This window comes from Ambystoma mexicanum, chromosome 9 (assembly GCF_040938575.1).
Source record: "Ambystoma mexicanum isolate Mex_15411 chromosome 9, UKY_AmexF1_1, whole genome shotgun sequence".
In the NCBI taxonomy this organism is placed as follows: Eukaryota; Metazoa; Chordata; class Amphibia; order Caudata; family Ambystomatidae; genus Ambystoma; species Ambystoma mexicanum.
In genome coordinates this window covers 1,062,975,998-1,063,002,819 of record NC_090931.1, presented here as the reverse complement: position 1 = coordinate 1,063,002,819, position 26,822 = coordinate 1,062,975,998, and the positions used below count along the sequence as shown (strand labels likewise).

At 42.2% G+C, this 26,822-nt stretch overlaps 1 protein-coding gene across 1 annotated transcript in view; it reads right to left on the bottom strand.

Annotated features, from left to right (window-relative positions):
• The window catches only part of CD302 (CD302 molecule), a 231,649-nt gene extending 205,763 nt beyond the window's left edge, over nucleotides 1-25,886 (bottom strand). The window contains exon 1 of the mRNA XM_069616353.1: nucleotides 25,676-25,886. Coding sequence (XP_069472454.1) covers nucleotides 25,676-25,757 — 82 coding nt within the window. The 5' untranslated portion in view covers nucleotides 25,758-25,886. The remainder of the gene's footprint in view (nucleotides 1-25,675) is intronic.
• Nucleotides 25,887-26,822: the final 936 nt, after the last annotated feature.

Sequence of the window (26,822 nt, the reverse complement as noted above, 5' to 3'; positions counted from 1 at the left end):
CTATGGAAACAGCAATTTAACCATAACTAATGTCATCAATGACATTTGTGATGTCATCTTTGATGTCCTGGGTGGTAGGCTTAGCAGTGCACGGTGGTGGCGCGAGTTATGCTTGCTTAGCTTACCATAACTGGCGAATTTCAAGGGTTTTTCGGTGTTACTTGGAACCATAACGTCCCTTTAACAAAGTTTTTTCACTGAATTTCATAGGTTTTTAGTAGCACAACTTAACCGTAACGTCCCTTTAACAACGTTTTCTCACTGAATTTCATAGGTTTTTAGTAGCGCAACTTAACAATAATAGCTTTGACTTCATGTACATGTAATATGGAACATACTGAACCTCTTGTACTGAACTTGATGTCCGCGAACTCTTTTAATGTCTGCGGACATGATGTCCGCGAACTCTTTTAATGTCTGCGGACATGTTCAGAGAACAGTACCACTACCAAAAAACTCTGGGGGGGCGGGGGGGTATGTTTGATTCTTATATCATAACTTATGAACATTTAACAAATTCAAAAAGCAGCACGCATACACATTATATGTAGTAATACATAAGAAATGTAACCCATATATTTATCACACTAACCATTCATTTAAATGCAATATGTCCTAAAATGGAATATACCACAAGAAGATAAATTGGCTTCCAACATAATTACCTCACAGACACTACAGAACTAAGAACAAGACCAGACCTACAGAGTACTTAGAACATATCTTACCTGAAATAGTAAGTGTACTTCATTTTACTCATATATTTATAAACTTTCTGTATTAGATTAAAAAATTGTTTTTTTTTTTCTCACAGAAATGTCTAGTACGTTAGAATGGCTAGAGGAGCATTTCCCACATGAGGAAATGTCAGAAGATAGTGAAACTAATGGTAAACACTTCACAATATAAACCATCTAGTTATTATTATTTCATATACATTTAACATATATATATTTTTTTGTACAGGGCATACCAAAATAGAAAATACCTCTGAAGAAGCTGTTATGGAAAACACGCTTGACAGCATAAAAGAAAAAATGGATTTATTGTTGACCAAATTTAATAATTTGAAAACGTTTGTTGAAGATCATTTTAAAACAAAAGCCTCGTACCATTGTTCCACATGTACCGGTCCCACCTCACCATAGCCCAGTCAATTATCCCCAAACCCTCTCCATGAACCAAAACTTTTGATGAGACTTCCATCCCTTCTTCACCTGATACCAATCATGTTGAAACCCCTAATTCTCCTGTTTTTGTTTCTGTTTCTGCCTCATCTTTTCACAACCAGCCCATTTATGAGAGAGAGTGCCCTATGATCTACAGGTAAGAGTTTGGCAGCGGTCTTCTGTGCAATCACGAATGCACAATGTTAACTATCGGAAGAGCTCACAGTATTGATTACCTATACTGGGTTTTCCTAAGTACTCCTAGACTCACCTCCTGATTGTATCATGGATGATTTGAATAATTAAATATGCATTGTAAAAAAGCGGAGCGCATGAGTCCAGCACAGAAAAGGGTGCCACACGCACGCTTCGCATTTTTGCATATGATTATGATTACTATTTGGTGGGTGTTTGCATTGCATAACAGTGAGGCGCTGGGATAACTGCACTTTAGATTTTACATCTGCCTGTGGTACTTTGATTCCACAGAAGCATCCATTAGGAGCACATGAAGAAAACTGGCGAATGTATACATTCAGTACCCAGATACAGCCTCAACAGAACCGTGGGAACTTTACCAGACAGGTACACCAGCTGAATATGAAACCACCTGTACACTTAAATTTTGAGCACATGTTGTTATAACTAATTGACTAAGTACTAGATACATTAAGCTATCTGTCCTGTAGGTCAACAACGTAGGAAAATACCAAGAACAGAGTGGTACTTGCCATTGCCAGAAAACAGAAAATGGAACCACAGGTAACACTTCCTAACCTGTAGGGTTGTTCCCTCCAACCTATTACTATTCCCTGCACTTATAATTCCCCTTTGTCCTTTGTAACCCAACAGGGATCGGGACAAAAGCTTTAACGCCCGTGGGCAACCTGAAGCACCTCTCAAAGACCCTCCAAGATGTGGAGACTAGTGAAGAAATTATGATGCCAATGACAATGCATTATTCTCCGTCCTGAGGAAGGTGGCTAATTACAGGAACCGCTGAAACCTGTCGACTATCTGTATGAGTTGTTAGGCTGATGACCACAACTCCGAGACCCTATATTACTTTGAGGAATGGGCTCGAGCAATTTAAAATTCCATCATTTTTTAACTTGTCATAACAGTATAAAGTTATCCTAGTGACTGATAAAAACATTGTTTTTTAGTAGTTGTTTTGACCATGGTTGGTCAAAACATTTAACTTTTAATTATAAGACACATAGACTGGAGGCGGTACTAATAAACTAATACAGCGACCCCCACGATATGTGCACTGACTACCTAGATTGAGGAACGTAGTGAGAGAGCTGAGGGCAAGGATTCCCATACCCCTTGTAGGCGGCACACCATCGCTAACTAGGCACGGGTGTGCCATACTACGGGAGTATGAGTTATTCACACACAGGGCAAGCCAGTTATCATTAGGGATTTAGACCTAGGTATAAATACTTTTTAATAAAACAGCTACTGTCTATTTTGTGCTACAAAAAGTTCTGATATCTTCACAATTAGACAATATGGAGGTGTCCTAAAGAACACTATACCTGTCCGTACTGTTCGCTAGCAAGTTCAAACTGTTCTAAGAACACAATAGGTGTTCTGATATGTTCGTAAATAAATGAAAATGGAGATGTCCTGAAGAACACTATACCTGTCCGTGGTGTTCACTAGCAAGTTGAAACTGTTTTAAGAACACAAGCGGTGTCCTGAAATGTTCGTTTGCCGTGTGACGCACATTTAATTACTTCAGGACCCGAACAGTGTCCGTATAACATCAATGCGCATTCGCAAACCAATGTCCGTGTATTTGGTGTCCTGCGGACAGGCGCTTCCTTCGCGGACATGTTCGCAAAGGAATCATGTGACCGCGGCCACTCTAATCGCGTGTTCTGAATGCGGACACTGTTTGTGTCCCCGAACAATTTAAAAGTACATTTTCAAGTAATCCACAGTATTTCTTAGAAGTCTGCGGACAGTTTGTGAACATCAAAAAAATTGGGGTGCTACCCTATTATAACCAATGCATTTTTCTCTGGAAGGAAGTGGTGGCTCTGAAAAGAGCCTTTGGGAGGTGTCTGTATGTCAAAAATTATAAATACTTAACACCTACTTCAAAATGGATGCTGTATTTCTAAAAAAGGTTGCAATGCATTTTGTACATTTCTCAGAAAAATCTGATTGCCAGCATAAGTAAGATGGACTCCATCTCTGCGAAAAATGTAGGTACTACAAAACATAATATTTTCATTGTGAAAAGAGGGCATGCCAAAATCCATTAGAAATGCACAAACAGCCTTATTAACATTGCGCCTTGCTTTTTCCATTTGTGGACCAAATGTAGAAGAACGAAGCCACATTTGTCTCTGCGCAATCCGTGAAAATATTACTTGAGAATTAGGAAACATGTCCATGACTTTCCCAAGTCCTTTTTTCATAGCAAATTGCAAAGAAATTCCAGACACATGTCCTAAACTGTTCCCTCCACCATGAATTACAATTATGTCTGGATGTTGCTCTGTCTCCAAAGTACCACAGAGAAGTAGCAAGTCCAACCACTTCATTCCACGTACTCCATGCCAATGTACTTCCACATGTGCAAATCCAAGATCTCCATCTACTCCACAGCTTTCTGCATGCACCTTCAACCAATGTATCCACGAATCTCCCAAAATCCAAACAAACAATCTGTTTTCTGAAACACACAGCCATAGTGATCTGTTGTTCTCTCAGCAAAAAGAATATCTGAGAAACTCTCTCCTGGCACAACACACCCACTAAACTTTCCTGCCCAATACCTTTCAGTGCTCATTCTCATTTGCATGACATCTGAACCCAAAAATTCCCGGATGTAACTCCCGATGTCCGCGAACTACCGCCATGTCCGCGGAGATCTCGTAACATGAACAGCCCTTCTACCATTTCCACTTCACTCTCTGTGCCATTCCCTCATTGGATGTAGCTAAGAAGTCACATGACCATGCACCAATCACATTCAAGACCTCTACATCTAACTGCATCATCATAGATCAGCACTGAAAATGTACTGTGAATCTCTGAGTACAAGTGTCATATCATTGGCAAGCACCATCTACAAGAAATACTTTACAAGTCTCCAAGATTTCTACTTGCAGCTCCATGCATATCCATATGCATGAACACAAACTACAGGTATGCATATTTTCTGTACAGTACATGAACACATTTTCAAACCGACTTTTAGCTCATGTAATCTGTAAAATGAATCTACTGACTTTTTTCCAATTTCCTAAAATCAACTATCACTTATAAACCTTTATACTATTTACTTTCTTTATACACACACACTCAAATCATGTTAAACTAACATTTTTGAAATGAAACTTATAGACTACATATATTCAAACAAAATTGCATGCATGAACATGTATGTTCAAATCTCAAAAAATAATACTTATACAATTACATTTTTATTTATTAATTAATTAATTTATTTTAAGCATGACATTGAGGCACTATTACATAGAACAGCTTAGTTACAGAAATAGTGGTATTCAGTGGTACATTATGAATTTCACAAGACATACTAAAGATATTTTGTTTGTTACAGTTAGTCATTGCAATACAATTTGTTCATTAAGAACATATCATATGTATTAAACTGGTGCAACGTATCTTATGTAAAAATACGTAACGGAAGATAGTTTTAATGGTTTTGAGGAAGCCGCTGAGGATTTCAATTTAAAAAAATCAATATCTAAGTTTAAAACAGTGCTATATACAAACAAAATTACTAATTTGTTTCTTTTACAATTGCAGTGAAGACCACTCTCCTGAAAAGAAGCAGCCGAATTTGAAGAACAAAGAAGAAGAAAGAATTAACCTGTTCATTTTACAAAAAAAGTAAGTAGAATATCACCATAATGTTTGTATTATTACTCAAACATACTGTAAAGTTAATTCATGCTATTTCTGTGCCTAAAATAGAGATTGTGCACCATTCTGTCCAAAAATCCCCATGTCTGAAACAGTGATTTACAGCCAGAATGGCGCACAAATTCCTATTTTTGGACACACAAATTACCCAACTCAACCGCTAGAATGTTCATATTATAGAAAAAACGACTGTTTTAATTGTATACATTAGATTTACTATGTGTACTTCTGCACACCACTAGCTTATTTTTTTTCTGTCATCTGAACCTGAGTTTAGTAACATATTAATTGAAGAATACCCATCCCTACTAGTTGCAGTTCCCAATGCACAATCACACACCATTACATACATCATCTTACTCAAACACTCATGCACACAGCACACATACATTGCAGAACACCCCAACCCATACCATCTTTATTTTTTTCAACAGACCCTAAAGAATGCCTACCAGAAGTCAAGTCCGTAGAAAGCAACGCAAGTAGAGCAAATGAAAATAGAAGTGTCCAACATAAGCATCAATCTCTAGCAGAATTTGTAAAAAAAAGCTGAAACAAAACAGCTAATACAGTCATTTACTGAAACACAAGAAGTTTCAAGTACAAACACTTTGCCTCCTCTATCAAAATGTAAAACAAACCAAAAAACAATTAACAGAAAATCAGATATCACTACAAATAAAACTGCTTCTATAAATCTTGATATAGTGCAAAGTAAGCATACCAAGAAAAATATTTTAGCCAAAATGTTCTGTCACAAAGTCCTTCAAAATCTTATAAAAACAGGCGAGAAATCAGGTTCAATGCTTAAAACCTATCGTAGGAAATTAATCTTAGAAGCGTTGATAGACAGTGCAATTATTCTCAAAAGAAAGTTATTTATTTTAGTGTTAAACAAAATGAAACCACTAACAAAACTAGTAACTAAATTACAAAAAAGACTTCTCAATAAGCGAAATGTCAACAGAAAGAACTTCTTAAGTATCTGCGGAGGTGAATGGAATCACACTACGAGCACAGAACCATACTCTAATGAAGAAGCGTACAAACAAAACCAAACAAATACAATAGACATACATAGCAGTAGTCGAGGTTATGAAAAAGTGAATAATACCATAATGGAACAAGAAGTACTCCTTACAAAAATATGCCCTGAAAACTTAGAATTACCCCTCCATTCAACTGAATCAGAACGTCTAGTGTACAAATGGCCATGCACGTAAATGTGTAACATTCCCAAACAATTTTTCAAGTCTTTACGCCAATTCCTCAATCAATGTGTAAAAAGCAAAGACAAAATCAAAATTAAACTACTGCAAAATATGGATACCTGTCCAGTGCGCAAATATACAGGACTACAAGGACATTCATTGGCCTGCATTACAGGACCTACTTGTAAAACTACCTTCCATGATATCAAAAGAATATCACATCATTCAACTATAAGAAATCTAGTCTATGAACTGTACTATGCTAAAAGACCTGCTTTAGCACTAGCACATTTAAATAACATTCTTCTACATGGTACAGCGAAAGACCTACTTCAAGAAATTGACTATATCCAGAAAAAATATTTTGGAAGTGAAAGCCATTTACAGAATTTAATAGCTTTAAACCAAATTAGCAACAATTCTACACATGGCAACCTTTTGCTAAACACATACAAAAAAGAAATACTAAAATTTAAAAGTACATCTGCTGAAGTACCAAACCATGTATGTGTATGTTGCTGCAGAACTTTTTATAAAAGTAATACAAAAACTGTAGACCTATCATATAAAATATAAAATAGAAGACAATGAAGATTCTAAATGGTTTGAATTACCTCTCTACCTTGTAGCAGAAAACAAATACGAAATAACTGACCCCTTAATACTTTGCAGTTACTGCACTACAAAACTTGACAACAACCAAACTCCTTCACGTGCTATCACAAGTAATTTGGAATTATACCCACTAACAAAACCCCTACAACAACTTAATTTATATGAGAGCATCATAATTCAAACAGTACACCCATTTCAAGCAATAATACGCCTTCAACCAAAAACAGCAAAATTACCTCCCTCTGAATTGGTAAAAGGCATTCGTGGAAAAGTAGTTTATATACCATTAGATCTAAAAGAAAATGTGCATACTCTAGGAGTGCAACGTCCAATGCAGCAATCTTTAATTATCTTTGTAAATGGAGTACCTACAAAAGACAAAAAAAATATGGCAACAGCTGGTAGATTTACATAAAGTTAGACAAGCCTTGCAATATCTTAAAGAGAATAATGAATATTACTAAGAAATTAATATTGAAGAAAACTTGAAAGATACAACTGAAATACTTCAAGAAACACAAGAAGCTGGTCAATTTGAGCTACTAGATCCTGCTACAATATCAAATACTTTAGACCATTATACAATTCATCCTTTGCACTCTAATGTCACCATAGAAGATGCACTGGAAACATACCAAATGCGTCAAACAAAAGGATCATCAATCAGCATATTGGAAAAAAGTATAGAAGCACATGCTTTTCCTCTGCTCTTTCCTACTGGCAAAGGAGGAAGGTATGATGATAGACCTATTCAAATATCAGCATCAGAATACCGCTCATTACGGATGTATTCTGAAGATGAATACATATTGCACCTACTCTTTGAAAGTGAACTAGCAACTTTATGTTACGGAGTTGCACACATATTAAAATCAGGATCACATTTTCAAAATATGACAGCTACACAATTATTACAAAAAGTGCAACAAAAGGATGAGGTTTTACAATCAAATATTACAAATCTATTAGCAAATATGTGTGGTACTAAAGAGTACTGGTTTCGACGTCATGGAGATGTACGTTGTATGATCAGAAACCTTGGCCCACCCACTTGGTTTGTTACATTAAGTTGTGCAGAATATGCATGGGAAGATTTACATGATTTCCTACGCATATCAAACAAAAACAAAACAAACATAAATATACTAACACCAGGAGAACTTTGTTCTTTGGATCCTGTTAATGTTTCAAGATATTTTCACCATCGCTTCATTGCTATGCTACATTTTATTTGTAATAAAACTGTTCCTCCCCTTGGAGAAGTGCAACACTTATTACCAAGCCAGAGGAGCACCACATATCCACATGCTTTTATGGATTAAAGATGCTCCTAAATTTGGTCAAGCCAGTGATGCCACTGTTTTACAGTTATTGAAAAATATGTCACTTGTGAAATTCCATCAGAATCCACAAATAGTGATCTTCATGCACAAATTTTACAATTTCAAAGACACAAATGTGGCAAATATTGTCGTCGCAAATATAAAAACAAAGGGAAATACTACACCAAATGCCGATTTGGTTTCCCCAGACCAGTTACAAATACAGGTCAAGTGAACAACCTCATGTCTTCAGTTAGACATAGTGTTAAAAAGTAAGTCACCTAAAAATACATATTACATAAAAAGAAAAGAAGAAGAAAAATATATCAATGATTATAATGCAAGCATTGCCCATGTATGGAATGCAAACATAAATGTACAGTACATTGCAGACAATTCTACTGTAGTTGCACGATATGTCACAGCATACTTAACCAAAGCAGAAAAGACAGAGCTCCAAGACCTCTGGAATGACCTGTCATCAGATAAAACAGTGTCTCGGAAATTATACATCTTGGGCATAAAAATGCTCTCCCATAGAGAATGTGTATCATATGAAGCAGCTGATCATTTAACTGGTACTGCATTGTATGGTAAATCTGAAAATATAGTATGGCTAAGTCTTTGTCCAGCTAAATCTAGAAAAAGTTCTAAAATCATACGAAGATATAGAAACAATAGCCAAACATGATCCCAACAGCCAAGACATTTTAAAACACAATTTATTGGACACATACTACCCAAACAGAAGTAATACTTTGGAAACCATGTGTCTATACCACATAGCCCAAAACTACACATACAAAAATAATATAAAACCTGATGAAAAAAAAAGGTAAATACAGAGTGACAAACTGTGAAGGCAGCTCAGTTAAACTCACTAAACCAAATTTAATTAATCATATCAAATTGTCATTGAAGACTCCTCAACATAAAGAAGTATATTACATGTCCCTGCTCCAACTCTTTAAACCATGGAGAAAAGAAGAAGAAATACTAGATAACTATGACTCATATGAAGATGCTTTCAAAGCAAATGAAAGCACTATAACTGATGTAAACTTTACACAATACAAAACAATGTTGCACAATGAACAGCAACACGAAGAAGAACTCCAGGCCCAACTAGATAAAGACACTCCTGACAGTAGTCAACCTTCTGTAACAGGAAGCCAAGAACCACTGGGAGAACCACTAATAATAAATGAGGCAGAATTAGCTATGATAGAAGTAGAAAACACCATGTGTCAGTATGAAGATAAAGAAGACTTAACTATACTACTATCAAAACTAAACAATGAACAACGTAGCATTTTCGAAGAAGTAACAAAACAAATTGCACATGGTGTACAACATGAAAATAAAGAATGTTCCTGCCATAATTATAAACCTATACTACTGTACGTCAGTGGTGAAGCTGGTTCTGGCAAAACATTCCTAATCAAAATCATCAGTAAATTCCTTCAACAATTGACAAATAACTAACTGTCAGCTGTTGTCACTGCCCCCACAGGTTTAGCTGCCTACAACATAGGTGGTGTCACTTTACACCGATTACTACTATTGCCAGTAGAACACCAGAACAAATTAGACTATTACAAACATTCTGCAGAAGCTGCAATGGAACTACGCAGAGTATTGAAACAAATGAAAATGCTACTAATAGATGAAGTGAGCATGGTCTCCAACCTAATGTTGGCTTTGATTCACCTCAGATTACAAGAAGTACTCAAAACAAACTATGAAGAGCTCTTTGCAGGAAAACACATTATTGTTTTTGGAGATCTTCTTCAATTGACACCAGTAAAAGGTGAGCCTATTTTTAAAACATTAGGACACAAACTCTGCCGTAAAACTGTTGGCAGCATTGGAAATGTCAACCTTTGGCAACATTTCCAATACAGAGAATTAACAGAAAACATGCGGCAATCTGCAGATCTCACTTATGCCAACATCTTAAAAAGTATCAGAGTTGGTATACTTTCTAAAGAAGCAGAAACAAAATTGAAAACCCGGCAAATTAATGCACTTTATGGCGATAATGCATGTGCTGCAGATGTTATGGAACAATTAGCCCACAAAAATGTCAATTGTATGGCCTTAATGCCAACTCTTGCAAGCTGTTTCAAATTCAATGAAATAATGTTAAGTAAAGAAATGCAACCAATAATGGAAATTAGCGCCACAGACAAACTAGATGTACATGGTATGACACTACCTATGTGTGACCAAGCCACAACAAGACTAAATAGTTTAGGAAAGTCAATCTCAAACACAGCAGGCTTAGAAAAGATATTAAAATTATCCTTAAATTGCAGAGTAATGCTTAAAGGTAATCTTGACGTGGACCAAGGACTAGTTAATGGAGCACTGGGTACAGTTGTTGGCTTTCAAACATACCCACGTGACAACACAATTCAGTTTGTCAATATACTCTCTGACAAACTTTCAGAAGTAAAAAGGATAGGACGCTCAACAGCTCGATTCCTTCTCTTCAAAGACATGTATGTACGCAGAGAACAATTTTCTCTAACTCTTGCATACGCAGTCACGATTCATAAATCACAAGGTCTTACCCTAGACAAAGCAATGATAGATATTGGTATCAGAGTCTTTAAAGAAGGCATGAGCTACGTAGCACTATCACGCTTACGTACACTTGACGGTCTATTTCTAATCAACTTTGATGCAAGTAAAATAAACGCCGATATTCCTTGCATTTTAGAATACAATAGACTTCACTCACTATACACTCCCCATCTAAACACATTCTGTTCCACAAAAAAATAAAACGTTATAAAAAATAAATCAAACAGAAAAGCAACAGGATGTCACTGCAAATCCTCCAAAGAGAGTAAAAGAAAGTAATACTTCATCAAGTACCACAAGCAAAAAAGAATCAATTAGGGAAAGTAAACCAAGTACTTCTTCAAAGAAGGAAGACAAACTCCAAAAAAATCAGTCAGATACAGAACTACCTGGTCCATTTAAACACTCAAATATAGTTGGTGTAAGTTGCTACGCAAATGTAGCAATGAATATTCTATTTCAATTAGCACCAATAGTTGACAACATTTACTTACACAGTACAGACCCATTGTGTATGCAAATGTTAGTACTTCACAGAAATGCAGCAAACAATCCTGATAACACATATAGTGTTTATGGAATAAGACAACAATTGGACTACTGTGCTGGAATGGTGAAATTCACTATAAACTCACAGGAAGATCCACAAGAATTTCTAATGTACTTACTACAAGTACTGGAAAACAAAAACATACCTATAAATGAAATCTTCCAGATTTCATACATGTGGAAACATACATGCACTCTCTGCAACAATGCGACACAAGAAGAAATCCCCAATGAACGCTTCGTATATATATCAATACCTAATTGTGAATCTATTCCATTTCAGCAACTTGTACAAAATGCAAACCATGGTAGATTATGTTCTACCTGCAATTCAGATAATCGCTCCACGTTAGTAATACAAACACATAGTAAATACGTAATACTAATGTTTCTACGTTACAATGCAGATGGTACCAAAAACAACTGCAAGCTGACTGGATTCACACATGGTCAAATATCACTTGGCAAGAAAACCTTCACAACAATAGGTATAATCTACCACGCAGGAGCCACAACCAATGCAGGTCACTACACTGCATATATAAAAATGAAATGTGGATGGTTTGAATGTAATGATAGTACCATTACTCTCAAGCAGAGATTACCAGCAAATCTTACAAACGCTTATTTAATGTTCTTAAAACCAAAATTTGATAACTAAACTGTACTTAAACCTTAACTAAACTTGTAGTAAAAAAATATGAACTGTTAAAATATTCCAAAAGCTATCTCTCTAACTGCCCAAAGATTCTACAACAACTAATCAGATAAATGAATACCACTAAATTAGAGCAAAAAATAGACAGTTAGAATACGCCAATTGGTATCTAACTGTCCCAAAATTTAAAAATATCTAAACAAATAAATCAATACCACTGAAATATATCAATAAATAGACAGTTGGAATACGCCTACTGGTATCTAACTGCTCCAAAATTTTATAATATCCAAACAAATAAATAATATGTTACTGCTCCAGAAAAATGAAACAACCCAATGTATAAACCATTAGCCAGAACCAACAAGTGAACACTGAAAACAAACAAACTGTAGCATAACAGAAAAAGGGTTTTATTTTTATCCAACATGGATTTTTTTTCTCCCACAAACCCAATGATTTTAGCAACGAACACAGAAACTGAGCAAATTGCACAGTACTCTGGTTTGTAATCTACTAAATATGAGGGTCCAAAAAAAATAAAAAATGTTGATTATACAATGTAATAAGTCATTACAAAATACTAATACTAACATGCTATTTTCTTTTATCACAGAAATGAACAAGTAATACATGTACTGCAGTTACTAAACCAAACAGTAAGTATATTATACACTCTATACCATAGCCACAACCATTGCAGAATATCGCACCCATAATATCTTATAACTGTGTTCCTTATAAATTTGTTTTTGACCCAAGGTTATAAGCAACTATAACTGTGATATGCTGCGGTGGTTGTGGTCAGGGCATAGAGTGTTGGGTGCATGACCAAAGGGTCATGCACCCAACACTCTATGCCCTGGCCACAACCACCGCAGCATATCACACCCATACACTCAACAATTTGTTTTTAACCCAAAGTTATAAGAAACTATAACTGTGATATGCTGCGGTGGTTGTGGCCAGGGCATAGAGCGTTGGGTGCATGACCAAATTTGAGTGTATGGGAATGTTGTCCCATACACTCAAACATTTCAACTATGGCCGAAGGAAACTTTTAATGTCCGCGGACATTACCAGTGTTCTTAGAACACTTTCAATTTACCAGCGAACAATACGGACAGCGTCTTCAGGACACCCCCTACGAACATTTCAGAACACCGCGAGAGTTCTTAGAACACTTTCAATTTGACAACGAACAATACGGACAGCGTCCTCAGAAGACCCCAATTTTGTTTATTTGCGAACATTTCAGGACACCGCAAGAGTTCTTAGAACACTTTCAGCTTGCCATAGAATAAACGAACATTTCAGGACACCACGTGAGTTCTTAGAACATACCCCATTTTGTTTATTTGCGAACATTTCAGGACACCGCGAGAGTTCTTAGAACACATTCAGCTTGCCACAGAACAATACGGACAGCATCTTCAGGACACCCCCTATGAACATTAATTTCAGGACACCGCGAGAGTTCTTAGAACACTTTCAACTTGACAACGAACAATACGGACAGCGTCCTCAGAACACCCCCATTTTGTTTATTTGCGAACATTTCAGGACACCGCGAGAGTTCTTAGAACACACCCCCATTTTGTTTATCTGCGAACATTTCAGGACACCGCGAGAGTTCTTAGAACACATTCAGCTTGCCACAGAACAATACGGACAGCATCTTCAGGACACCCCCTATGAACATTTGAGGACACCACGTGAGTTCTTAGAACACCCCCCCATTTTGTTTATCTGCGAACATTTCAGGACACCGCAAGAGTTCTTAGAACACATTCACCTTGCCACAGAACAATACGGACAACGTCTTCAGGACACCCCTTACGAATATTTCAGGACACCACGAGAGTTCTTAGAACACTTTCAACTTGCCATAGAATAAACGAACATTTCAGGACACCACGTGAGTTCTTAGAACATACCCCATTTTGTTTATTTGCGAACATTTCAGAACACCGCGAGAGTTCTTAGAACACATTCAGCTTGCCACAGAACAATACGGACAGCATCTTCAGGACACCCCCTATGAACATTTGAGGACACCACGTGAGTTCTTAGAACACCCCCCCCCGTTTTGTTTATCTGCGAACATTTCAGGACACCGCGAGAGTTCTTAGAACACATTCACCTTGCCACAGAACAATACGGACAACGTCTTCAGGACACCCCTTACGAATATTTCAGGACACCACGAGAGTTCTTAGAACACACTCACCTTGCCACAGAACAATACGGACAACGTCTTGAGGACACCCCTTATGAACATTTCAGGACACTATGAGAGTTCTTAGAACACTTTCAACTTGCCAGAGAACAAAACGGACAGCGTCTTCAGGACACCCCCTACAGGACACCCCCTACGAACATTTCAGGACACCGCGAGAGTTCTTAGAACACTTTCAACTTGACAACGAACAATACGGACAGCGTCCTCAGAACACCCCCCTTTTGTTTATTTGCGAACATTTCAGGACACTGCGAGTGTTCTTGGAACAGTTTCAGCTTACTTGCCAACAAAACGGACACATTTTAAGTCCTCAGAACACCAACCATTCAGTTTATTTAGATCATTTCAGAACACCCGTAATGTCCGCAGACAAATCGAACACAAAAAGAACATCCACCACATAAAAAAGCACAACATTTAACCTATCTCAAACCCTCCCATCCTCCCCAAACACTCCCACACAACAACACACTCAACTAAATACACATTTCGAACAAACTTTCACCGCACAGTCCAAACCATTAGCCAGAACCAACAAGTGAACACTGAAAACAAACAAACTGTAGCATAACAGAAAAAGGGTTTTATTTTTATCCAACATGGATTTTTTTTCTCCCACAAACCCAATGATTTTAGCAACGAACACAGAAACTGAGCAAATTGCACAGTACTCTGGTTTGTAATCTACTAAATATGAGGGTCCAAAAAAAATAAAAAATGTTGATTATACAATGTAATAAGTCATTACAAAATACTAATACTAACATGCTATTTTCTTTTATCACAGAAATGAACAAGTAATACATGTACTGCAGTTACTAAACCAAACAGTAAGTATATTATACACTCTATACCATAGCCACAACCATTGCAGAATATCGCACCCATAATATCTTATAACTGTGTTCCTTATAAATTTGTTTTTGACCCAAGGTTATAAGCAACTATAACTGTGATATGCTGCGGTGGTTGTGGTCAGGGCATAGAGTGTTGGGTGCATGACCAAAGGGTCATGCACCCAACACTCTATGCCCTGGCCACAACCACCGCAGCATATCACACCCATACACTCAACAATTTGTTTTTAACCCAAAGTTATAAGAAACTATAACTGTGATATGCTGCGGTGGTTGTGGCCAGGGCATAGAGCGTTGGGTGCATGACCAAATTTGAGTGTATGGGAATGTTGTCCCATACACTCAAACATTTCAACTATGGCCGAAGGAAACTTTTAATGTCCGCGGACATTACCAGTGTTCTTAGAACACTTTCAATTTACCAGCGAACAATACGGACAGCGTCTTCAGGACACCCCCTACGAACATTTCAGAACACCGCAAGAGTTCTTAGAACACTTTCAATTTGACAACGAACAATACGGACAGCGTCCTCAGAAGACCCCAATTTTGTTTATTTGCGAACATTTCAGGACACCGCAAGAGTTCTTAGAACACTTTCAGCTTGCCATAGAATAAACGAACATTTCAGGACACCACGTGAGTTCTTAGAACATACCCCATTTTGTTTATTTGCGAACATTTCAGGACACCGCGAGAGTTCTTAGAACACATTCAGCTTGCCACAGAACAATACGGACAGCATCTTCAGGACACCCCCTATGAACATTAATTTCAGGACACCGCGAGAGTTCTTAGAACACTTTCAACTTGACAACGAACAATACGGACAGCGTCCTCAGAACACCCCCATTTTGTTTATTTGCGAACATTTCAGGACACCGCGAGAGTTCTTAGAACACACCCCCATTTTGTTTATCTGCGAACATTTCAGGACACCGCGAGAGTTCTTAGAACACATTCAGCTTGCCACAGAACAATACGGACAGCATCTTCAGGACACCCCCTATGAACATTTGAGGACACCACGTGAGTTCTTAGAACACCCCCCCATTTTGTTTATCTGCGAACATTTCAGGACACCGCAAGAGTTCTTAGAACACATTCACCTTGCCACAGAACAATACGGACAACGTCTTCAGGACACCCCTTACGAATATTTCAGGACACCACGAGAGTTCTTAGAACACTTTCAACTTGCCATAGAATAAACGAACATTTCAGGACACCACGTGAGTTCTTAGAACATACCCCATTTTGTTTATTTGCGAACATTTCAGAACACCGCGAGAGTTCTTAGAACACATTCAGCTTGCCACAGAACAATACGGACAGCATCTTCAGGACACCCCCTATGAACATTTGAGGACACCACGTGAGTTCTTAGAACACCCCCCCCGTTTTGTTTATCTGCGAACATTTCAGGACACCGCGAGAGTTCTTAGAACACATTCACCTTGCCACAGAACAATACGGACAACGTCTTCAGGACACCCCTTACGAATATTTCAGGACACCACGAGAGTTCTTAGAACACACTCACCTTGCCACAGAACAATACGGACAACGTCTTGAGGACACCCCTTATGAACATTTCAGGACACTATGAGAGTTCTTAGAACACTTTCAACTTGCCAGAGAACAAAACGGACAGCGTCTTCAGGACACCCCCTACAGGACACCCCCTACGAACATTTCAGGACACCGCGAGAGTTCTTAGAACACTTTCAACTTGACAACGAACAATACGGACAGCGTCCTCAGAACACCCCCCTTTTGTTTATTTGCGAACATTTCAGGACACTGCGAGTGTTCTTGGAACAGTTTCAGCTTACTTGCCAACAAAACGGACACATTTTAAGTCCTCAGAACACCAACCATTCAGTTTATTTAGATCATTTCAGAACACCCGTAATGTCCGCAGACAAATCGAACACAAAAAGAACATCCACCACATAAAAAAGCACAACATTTAACCTATCTCAAACCCTCCCATCCTCCCCAAACACTCCCACACAACAACACACTCAACTAAATACACATTTCGAACAAACTTTCACCGCACAGTCCGCGGACGTCCGCGAATCCAAGATGGCGGGCGCTACCGAAAATCTGATGCGCTTCACGCTTAACACCGTCCAATCCGCGAACACGCCATATGTCCGCGGACATGACGTAAGCCCCTCGGCCAATCAGGACACTGTCCGCGGAGCGAACAGGGAAGTGTGTCCGCGGACCGAACACAGATAGCACTAATATTTTTTTACCTACTTTTTGGTCATTTTAAAAAAAAATACTGGACGGATTTTCACCAAATTTGCAAAATCACGCTTTTGGGACCAAGCCGCTGCTCCTAGTCCAAATTTGGTGAAAATCCGTCCAGCAGTTTGGGCTGTAGGCGCGAGCAAATTTTTTTTTCATTCAGTCTATGGGAAAAAAAGAAATTTTGGGACCCCTATAACTTTCCCCCCCCCTGGGCGAATCCTCACCAAACTTTGCAAAACAATTCAGAGTGGGCCATATACTTCTTTTGCAAAGTTTGGCGAGGATTCGTCCAGGGGGAGCGAAGTTACAAGCCGCCCAAAAAGTGCTCTTCCTATGGAAACACCAACTTAACCATAACTACATGGCCACTACCGTGGCCATGTAATATATATATATATATATATATATATATATATTTTACTTAGGTACGTTTACGTGCTCAGCTGATGCAATTTGTCATTGTTAGCTTGCCCTTTGTTGTCCAAATGGCAAAGTGCACCTCTGTGTGCTCTTCCACTTCAACAGCTATAATTTGAACAAACAGAATGAGCATGGTGCTACGTGGTCAACTTCACCTTCCACTATAGCAAACCTTCGTAATGATTTCAAGTTACTTCTTTCCAACCCCACTTATCTTCACACAGGGCACGTCTGGTCCGGTATCAATTAACAGTTAATACCGGCTCACCGTTTCAGTCTCTAAAGAGCGAAACGCTGTAGAACAAATGCTTCCTCATGAGCTAAAACAAAGTAGGTGCTGTAATTATGCTACTACGCAATCTTATGCCATCACAGGGACTCTGCAATGGAACAAGGTTGACAATTGAATGTCTTCAAAGACACATCATAGAGGCCTGTGTAATCCATGGATTAAACTTAGATACTGTTCTTACATCGCGCATAACTCTCATTCCAGCTGATACAAATATGCCTTTCAAATTCAAAAGAAGAAAGTTTCCTATAAATGTAGCCTTTTCAATGACCATTAATAAGTCACAGGCAGCTATGTCTCCTTCCTGGAAGCAATTGGTGGTAATGTCCGATATTTAAGAAGGGATCAGAAGTGACCCTATGAATTACCGACCAATATTGACCTTCAAGATATGGTAGAACGGCATATGGTACGCCGGGAACAGCTAGTTTATTATTAATTTTCCTAAATTGACCAGCCAATGCCACAGCTCTATTCCTCTGAAAATTCCAGTGTCTGTATTTTATCGGTTTGCTTATAATAGGGAACCCCAAGTATATTACAGTATCCACCTTTGATAAGTTAATTGTTTACTGCCCATGAGAAATGTGATAGTTTCTTTGTTATAGTAAACTGCAATACTTAAGTTTTCGGAGGATTTATTATTAGTCCATTATTTTGCGCAAAACTAGAGCAGGTAGCTGTTGGGGGGGGCTGCTCCGGACCACCGGGCAGCCCCCGTACTCATGGCGGGGTCACCCGATGGGACACACTAGTGCGGTGATCATGCCGCGGAATCATGGGTGGGGGTCACCCCACCTGCTCCGGGTCACCGGAGCACCACACGTGGCTGGGGGCACCCGGCGCACAGCAGCCCCGGATCTGGGGGCACCCAGGCCGGGGTCGCCACCCTAGCCATGCTCACGTGGCAGGGGAGACACACAGGGATGGCGTTGCCCGGCAGGGGCACCGTCGGACACAGTTGCCCGGCAGGGGCACCGTCCTCGAGCTGGGCCCTGTCCTTGGGCCCAGCTAACACGGTGCAGCACCAGCATTGTGCTGGCAAAGAACGACACCGGTGCCTCAAGATGGAGTGACTGACGAGCCGGAAGCGGCTCGCTTCTTTTATTATGTTGGTCACGTGGCTGCTGCCACGTGACCCATTACAACATCCTGGGAGCTACTATGCTCCCATGAGGGGTCACCATGCAACACCACTCCATTTTTTAATAACAACAAAACGATCTTGCAACAATACACACTAATGCTCCTAGAACCACTCTACTAATACACCCTTTATTAACCTGGGTGATTGGTTGTATTATCATAAAACACTAACACAAACTCCTGGCATCACATTACATTTCCCCCGGCCGGGTCATCTTGAACAAGGAGTCTTCCTGGGGGCATCGATGACAGTGTCCCTCTTCCACCACCTTGAAGATGCGTGATGCCAGGTTGATCCCTCCCGAGTGTTCCTTCGGGCGGCCACACCACCATCACGCTGAGAGAGACTGGCAAAGCCGCTCCTGGGTAGGCCCAGGGGCCACATCGGCCAAGTCCATGGTCTCGGGGCGCGTGTAATGGCATCATGGCACCCTGGCGGCAGGCCCTTTGTTGCGCTACTTCTCCTTCATCGGGCAGATGGCCGGAACACAGTGGCAGGGTGCCTGAGCTGCCAGGCGGGGAGGAGCACACAGCACGGGCAAGCCTGCCATCCCTCCCTCTTTATCCCAGGGGCTGAGTCCCTGCAGCCTTATAGCACGGACCGTTGAGTGGTATGTTCTCTCCTTTCTGTCCACATCTTCTGAAAATTCGACTTTCCCTTTTTTTTTCTCTGCGGGCCCAGTTGGAGTTGGGCCCGCGACCGAAGGGGGCAACTCACACTGCACGGCTTGCGTGTGGGGACCAGCAGCTCACCTCCTCATTTTGGCGCAGCCGCCAACACCTTCCTCCTCTTTGTCCTTGCGGGCCCTGTTGTAGTTGGGCCCGCCACATTCATCTTGCTCTTTGCGGCACACCTCGCCGCTCCTCATTTCAGCAGCTTGTGGGTGGGAGAGGGGCAGCGTCTCCTCGCAGCAGCGTGGACGCCAGTGTGTCCCCTCTCAATTTTTTTTTCCCGCGGGCCCAGTTGGATTTGGGCCCACCTTCCTTGCTTCCTTCATGCGGCCCGATAGGGGCAGCAGCACTGTGGTGGAGGGCCATCGGTGCCGGCGGAGATGCTGGGGGAGGAGCAGGCAGCTCACCTCTTTGTTGCGGTTGGGGCAAGGGCCGCCGAGCATCTCCTCTGTCTGCTCCCCTGAGCGAGCGCTGGACAGTCCTTGCGGGCCCTGATGGGGGCAGGTCTTTATTGCGGGCCACGACCCACGTTCTCCTCATTTCGGCGGGGCCGAAGTCCCCAAAGCTGGCACCGCTCCCCATGGGGGCCAGCTTTCACCCTCATGGTGGTTGGTGGGGGCAGACGCCCATCCCCACGCGGCCGACTCCGCTCATATCTCACCATTCCGTTTTTGTGGTGGCAGAGGCCGCCTTCATGGTGGCGGAGGGGCAGCGCCTATGTGCCGCGGCGCAGCCGCCAGCCTGCTCCCCTACCTCGGGGAAACAAACACAGATCCACCCTCACCAGGAGGGGCCGCTGCAGCCGTTAGGCGGCCCCAACTTTCCTTCCGTGCTGCGGCCAGCGCCGCTCGGGCTGCCTCAGCTATGCAGCAGCCCCCGCGGCCTGCGGCGCCTCTCCCCTCATTGGGACAGTCCTCCCCCCAGATGGACAGCCCACGCGGCCACCGCCGCACATCCTCCTCCCCACGGGGGGAAAGCAGACGCTCCTCCTCCTCCTGGGGTCACCTCACATTGTTGCGCACGGCCACAGATATCTTCCGTCTCCCTCAGGAGACGGGCATGCAGCTCGCCACCATTGTTCTCCTTTTGCTGGCCCAGTTGGAGTCGGGCCCGCCACACCTCTACTTCTTTTGGGCTCGCAGGCCCGTTCCTCGTCGCCATTGTTGGGGGGGCCGCTCCGGACCACCGTCCAGCCCCCGTACTCATGTCGGGGTCACCCGACGGGACACACTAGTGCGGCGATAATGCCGCGGAATCATGGGCGGGGCACCCGGCGCAGAGCGGCCCCGGCTCTGGGGGCACCCAGGCCGAGTTTGCCACCCTAGCCATGCTCACATGGCAGGGGAGACACACAGGGACGGCGTTGCCTGCAGGGGCACCGCCCGGACAGCATTGCCCGGCAGGGGCACCATCCTCGAGCTGGGCCCCGTCCTTGGGCCCAGCTAACATGGTGCAGCACCAGCACGGTGCTGGCAAAGAACGACACCGGAGCCTCAAGATGAAGTGACTGACGAGCCGGAAGCGGCTTGCTTCTTTTATTATGTTGGTCTCGTGGCTACTGCCACGTGACCCATTACAACATCCTGGGAGCTACCATGCTCCCAGGAGGGGTCACCATGCAACAGTAGCAAGCATCCGCTGTAAACCTATGCTAGTGCAATCGAATAACATACATTCTTCAGTGTTAGATATCCAACTAACACGCTACTGACCCAATTTAAGAGCTACGAACAAAGCTCTGTCCAACTCTGCCTCCAGGTCATCCATGTACAAATTAAAGAGGCAGGGGGCAAGGACACACCCACCAGTGTCTCAATCGGTTTTGACAAGCTTCCCTCCAGATCTAATTTGATCTGTACATTAGACATCTCATGAAGTCTAATCAATATTGAAAGGAGGTCGGCAGGCAAACCCCACTCAGCCAATTTGGCCCATAACCTACCCCGGTCCACCATATCAAAGGCTGCCATGACATCTGCTGACGCTACAAAAATGGAAGCGTATTTACGCATCCATGCTAGTTGTTGCAAGCATTTAATGATTATTCCATTATCGCTCCTAATCAGTCAAAGCTAGACTAGCATTACAGGGACCAAACTTACCTCTAAAGAATTGCGCCCATTCCTCTTCAGAAATACTATTAGTCTGCACAAATGCCTGATTTGTGCCTAAATTATTTACCACTTGCCAGAAACATACTTTTTTTAATTATGTTCAACATTGTCTCACTATATTGAACAGGGTCAAGCCAGCGGATATGAAACTACGTTCACTTAAGAAAACATGGTTCCAACAAGAACATGAAGACAGCAACTCAAATCCGCTGATCACCCCATACAGGCCACAAAAAAACCTATTGTAAAAAGATTAATTCATTTTTATTATTTTAATCAAATTTCATTTATAAAAGGTATTAATAGTTATAAATACACACAGGAATAAACATACAAAAATATAAAGTGCACTTTATTTACTTTATTTTATTTGCTTCCCCTTCTTGCCAGCGTAGTGGGGGTTACCCATCCGCGAAGGGAGGAGAGAGGGAGATTGAGAAATAGGTTGTTGCAATTGTCCAGCCTGTAGAGGACCACAGCTCTGGTGACATTGAGCTTCTGGTGGAAGGTGAGAAAAGGAAGAATGCCTCTGAGGAGGTGGAGCTGGAAGTGAGACTTTTTGGTAAGGTGCATGATGTGAGGGGAGAAGGAGAGAATGGAGTCGAAGATGACCCCAAGGTTTTTGGCCTCACAAGATGGTGAGGGTAGGGGCCAAAAGAGGGTGGCCAGAGGGTAGGAGGAAAAGAGGGCACAGGTGTCCCGATGAGGAGGATCTCCGTTTTACTGGCATTGAGACAGAGATCATTCGCTGCACACCATGCCTGAATGACTGATAGGCAGTCAGGGATGAGAGAGGAGGAAGAGGGGGGAGGCAGAGGGAAGTTTGAAGGAAAGCTGTGTGTCGTCTGCATAGTATTGTAAATTGGGAGAGGAGGAGGAGATCGGGTGAGCAAGAGGGGCGAAATAGATATTGAGGAGCCATGGCCATAGGATAGAGCCCTGGGGGATGCCACAGATATAGAGGGTAGTTGTGGAGAAAGGGCCCAGCTGCAGCTTGGAGGGGCAGTTAGTGTTGAAAGAGTCTGGCCAATCCAGTGCCCCGTCAGTGATGCTGAGGGTGTCAAAGAGTTGTTGGATGGAATGTTTGACCATGTCAAAGGCAGAGGAGAGATTGAGGAGAATGAGAACAGCAGGAGAGGTGGAGTCAAGATTTGTGAGAATAGTGTCACAGGTGTCCAGGAGAGCAGTTTCCTTGCCTCTAGATGCCCGGAATCCAGAATGTTGGTCATGAAGGCAACCAACAAGGAAGGGGGTAGTGGAGATAAGGTGATAATTAGCCGGGCAGGAGGGGGTCAGCAGATGACTTTTTTAAGAGAGGGTGCCCAAGGGAGTACTTGAGGGATAGAGGGAAAGAGCCAGAGACAAAGGAGTGGTTACAGAAGTCAGCAAGACCCGGGGCAAGAGAGGAGATGTTGTCCTTAATGGTTCTGGAGGAGCAGGGGAGCACCTGTTTGGAGGAGGCCTTCATAGAGCAGACCACGTTAGAGACCCTATCCGGTGCTATGGGCAGGAGGAAAGCGAGAGAGGTGGGTGGAAGGTTGAGGGCTAAGGGGGCCAGGGGAGCAGGCGTGGGAGAGGACATGGGGGTGGAGGAGAGTGAGGACAGGATGTCCTGAGTTTTAGATGTGAAGTGGGAGGCCAGGCAGTGCAGAGAGCCTGGGAAGGAAAGAGAGAGGTGGAAACTGCAAGTGAATTGGCGAGTTCCTTGCAGATTTTGAAAAGTTTGGCCGTGTTGTTAGTGACTTCAGAGATGCAGGCTTGGATCTGGGCCCGCTTCATGGAGCTGATAGAGACACGATACTGACTTTGGAGCAGACGGCAGTCCAGTTTGTCAAAGGATGAGCCCAAGGTCTGCCACTTCTGTTCAGCAGCTCTGCAATTGTGTTTAAGAGATGCTAGATCAGAGTTGTAGCAACTGTTGTTCATGATGGCAGGTTTTATGCAGATCCTCATGGCAGGGGCAAGGATGAATTCATAGAACGGATGAATGAGGGGAGCGGACGAATGTAAGAAACCAACAAATACGTAGAGCGGTCGAGTAATATATCAAGCAGACGAGTAGTATGTTGTGCCGATAAGTGGATAGACCAGATGAGTGTGTGGATCCGATGAGCATGCGGATTGAACGAGGGTGTGGACGGGTGTGGATGCGAACGAGTGTATGGAGCGGACGACTGTATGTAGCGGACGAATGTATGTAGAGCGGACGAGAACATGTGGTGTGGAGCGGATAGCTGTGTGGAGCGGATAGCTGTGTGGAGCGGATAGCTGTGTGGAGCGGATAGCTGTGTGGAGCGGATGCCTGCGTGGAGCCGATGCCTGTGTAGAGCAGACCGGATGAGCTTGCAGACCGGATGAGCGCATAGGCAGACTGGAGTGCATTCGCGGGGAGGACGGGAGTGCATGCATATGGAATACATGAGAGCATGCATGAAGCATACTGAAAATGAGGGATAGACTAGAGCACGCAAGACGAACTATGAATGCGCGAGTGTGTACCTGATCGCATAAATTGCGTGACGTACATAATATGCATTGGTATGCGGGAACATTTGAAAGAACATATATCATACCACACCCCACGCCTACTCTCCTCTTTACACCACCACTCAAATAGAACACAGGGATACTATGACACCATTCGGTATAACTGTTCTCATATCAACATCTCCCGCTCACTCCCCATCACTCTAAGTAACCACCGCTGGTTTAACACCCCCAGCCAGGCGTTTCTCCTCAGGCCTAACGCAGCCACACTCGAGCTGGATAAATTCTGCCAGAGCGAACACATTCTCCTGACCTCTCAACCACCACACCTACCGCTAAGAAGCAGCTACCACATTAACTCCGCACCAGCTGCACACATACCTTGTGCGCACACGCACCTTTTGACTCTCTTCACCCTCTCTACTGACCCGAACTTCGGTTCCCAAGGGCGTTCAACCTACCAGCGCCTTCAGACCATACCAATGGTATATAAGGCGCTATATAAATGCAAAATAACAATAACAATAACAATTTAGCGCAACATTGTCTCACTGTCATGCTGAATAATTTGCCATTTCTGACCCAGTTTCGATAGTGGTGTTTTATTTTCTCGATAGCAATTAAACTCCCATAACCACGATTCCTATTAAATCGCCTAATTTCCCTTTTCATCGCCGTTTTTTCATTACTCACTTTAATGGGGTGATACAGAATCCTATGTATGGGTCAGCAAACAACCATGCTTTTAGTGGCTCACGAAAGTCACGATAACGATGTTGCGCGTGTGCAAACAAGGAGTTAAGCTAGATTCAGGTCACCCTGCTACCACTGCCTGTATTGGCTATTTGCACATTGCACAATCACAAAACTTTAAAGGGTACATGTTGTGCTCAAGCTTGGAAACTGCAAGTATAGATTTTGCTGGAAGCCTTGGGAATAAAGATTTTGCTGGAAGCTTGTGGTTTTTATTCCAAATAAAATTTTTGCGAATCTCTGAAATTGAAAAACTGAAACTAAGCGCGTTCCACTGTTTTAGAGCAGGCACAGGACAAGAATGCAATCTCTGACAACACAGTTCTTGCCCTGAAGGAGGGCGGTTAAATACAGGCTGCTGTTGGGCTTAGTCCCTTAGCTGTGGAATCGCGTATCGCTTACCTCCGTCCCCACATCCCGCGCATATCGAATCCACAATCAAGAAAGCATAGAACGTGTGGACCAGTCGGAAATCGGATTTCATGATTTAACAATTTCCCCCTCCTGGGCCCAACCGAGAACTGTTTAGGTCCACTTGAGGCTGAGAGGCGTTCCCCTCTCCCGGATGGGACGGGAAGCAGCGCCGCCCGCCCCTGTCGGGTAGGAGGAGAATAGACTGTTGAGGGAGGAGACCCTCTCTTGTCCCTTTGCGTCACCAGAGCATTGCCCGCGGTAGCTGCATTCCGCTTTCTGCGAATAGAGGAATTGGTGGTAGAATGTTTACAGTTTCATTTTAGTCCAGTACAGAAAGTGCTTTCTTCTTCCAGCTATTTTTCGTAACTAGTTCACACGCTTTTAGAATTAACCCTCTATTTTGGATTAGAAACCGTTTTATTCTTTAAAAACGATTAGGGCTGGGAGTGGATATTTTCTTCTATAGTTTGAAAAAAGTCATGACCATTGTTCTATGAAGGACAGCCTGTTGTGCGTGTGTACAAACCATGCGTTTTTGATACTCGATTTCTGTAAAAAGTACATTCCGATAAGTAAGTTGTAATTTGTAGCTGTGGGTGTAGATACAAAACGCAAGCATTGGCAAAGGCATCCGTTTGGCTGTTGTTACAGTATTAGGCAATTGTCAGGCACTGCCCAGGTACCTACACTACACATGTGTCAGCAACTTTTGGCCAGGTAGGGTCATTCTGAAAGAACCTGACACATGTCAATTCCATGTCAACACAAAAGCCAAAGTGGGCTTTGACAATGTTTGTTTTGTTGGTACATGGTCAAACCCTCCAAACGTAACCTGCTAGGGGATGGGGATTTCCTATGCATTGGTGAGGGTTTCTGAATATTTTATCAATGTGCCCACATGCATGCAGGCATGCCTAAATCCATACTGATATATAGGCCTGTAGTCCAGGATATGACAATGTTCATCTGATGTGCAACTGTATTTCAAGAACAACTCCAAATGGTTTTCCAAACGTTGCTACTCTAGGAGCCAAAATGTACCGCAGTGGTTAGAGGAGGAATACCTTTTATTTTTAACATTTCGGGGCCTGACAGCCCTAGCTTCCCGCCAGGGCTATGATGCCAGGATTATTTT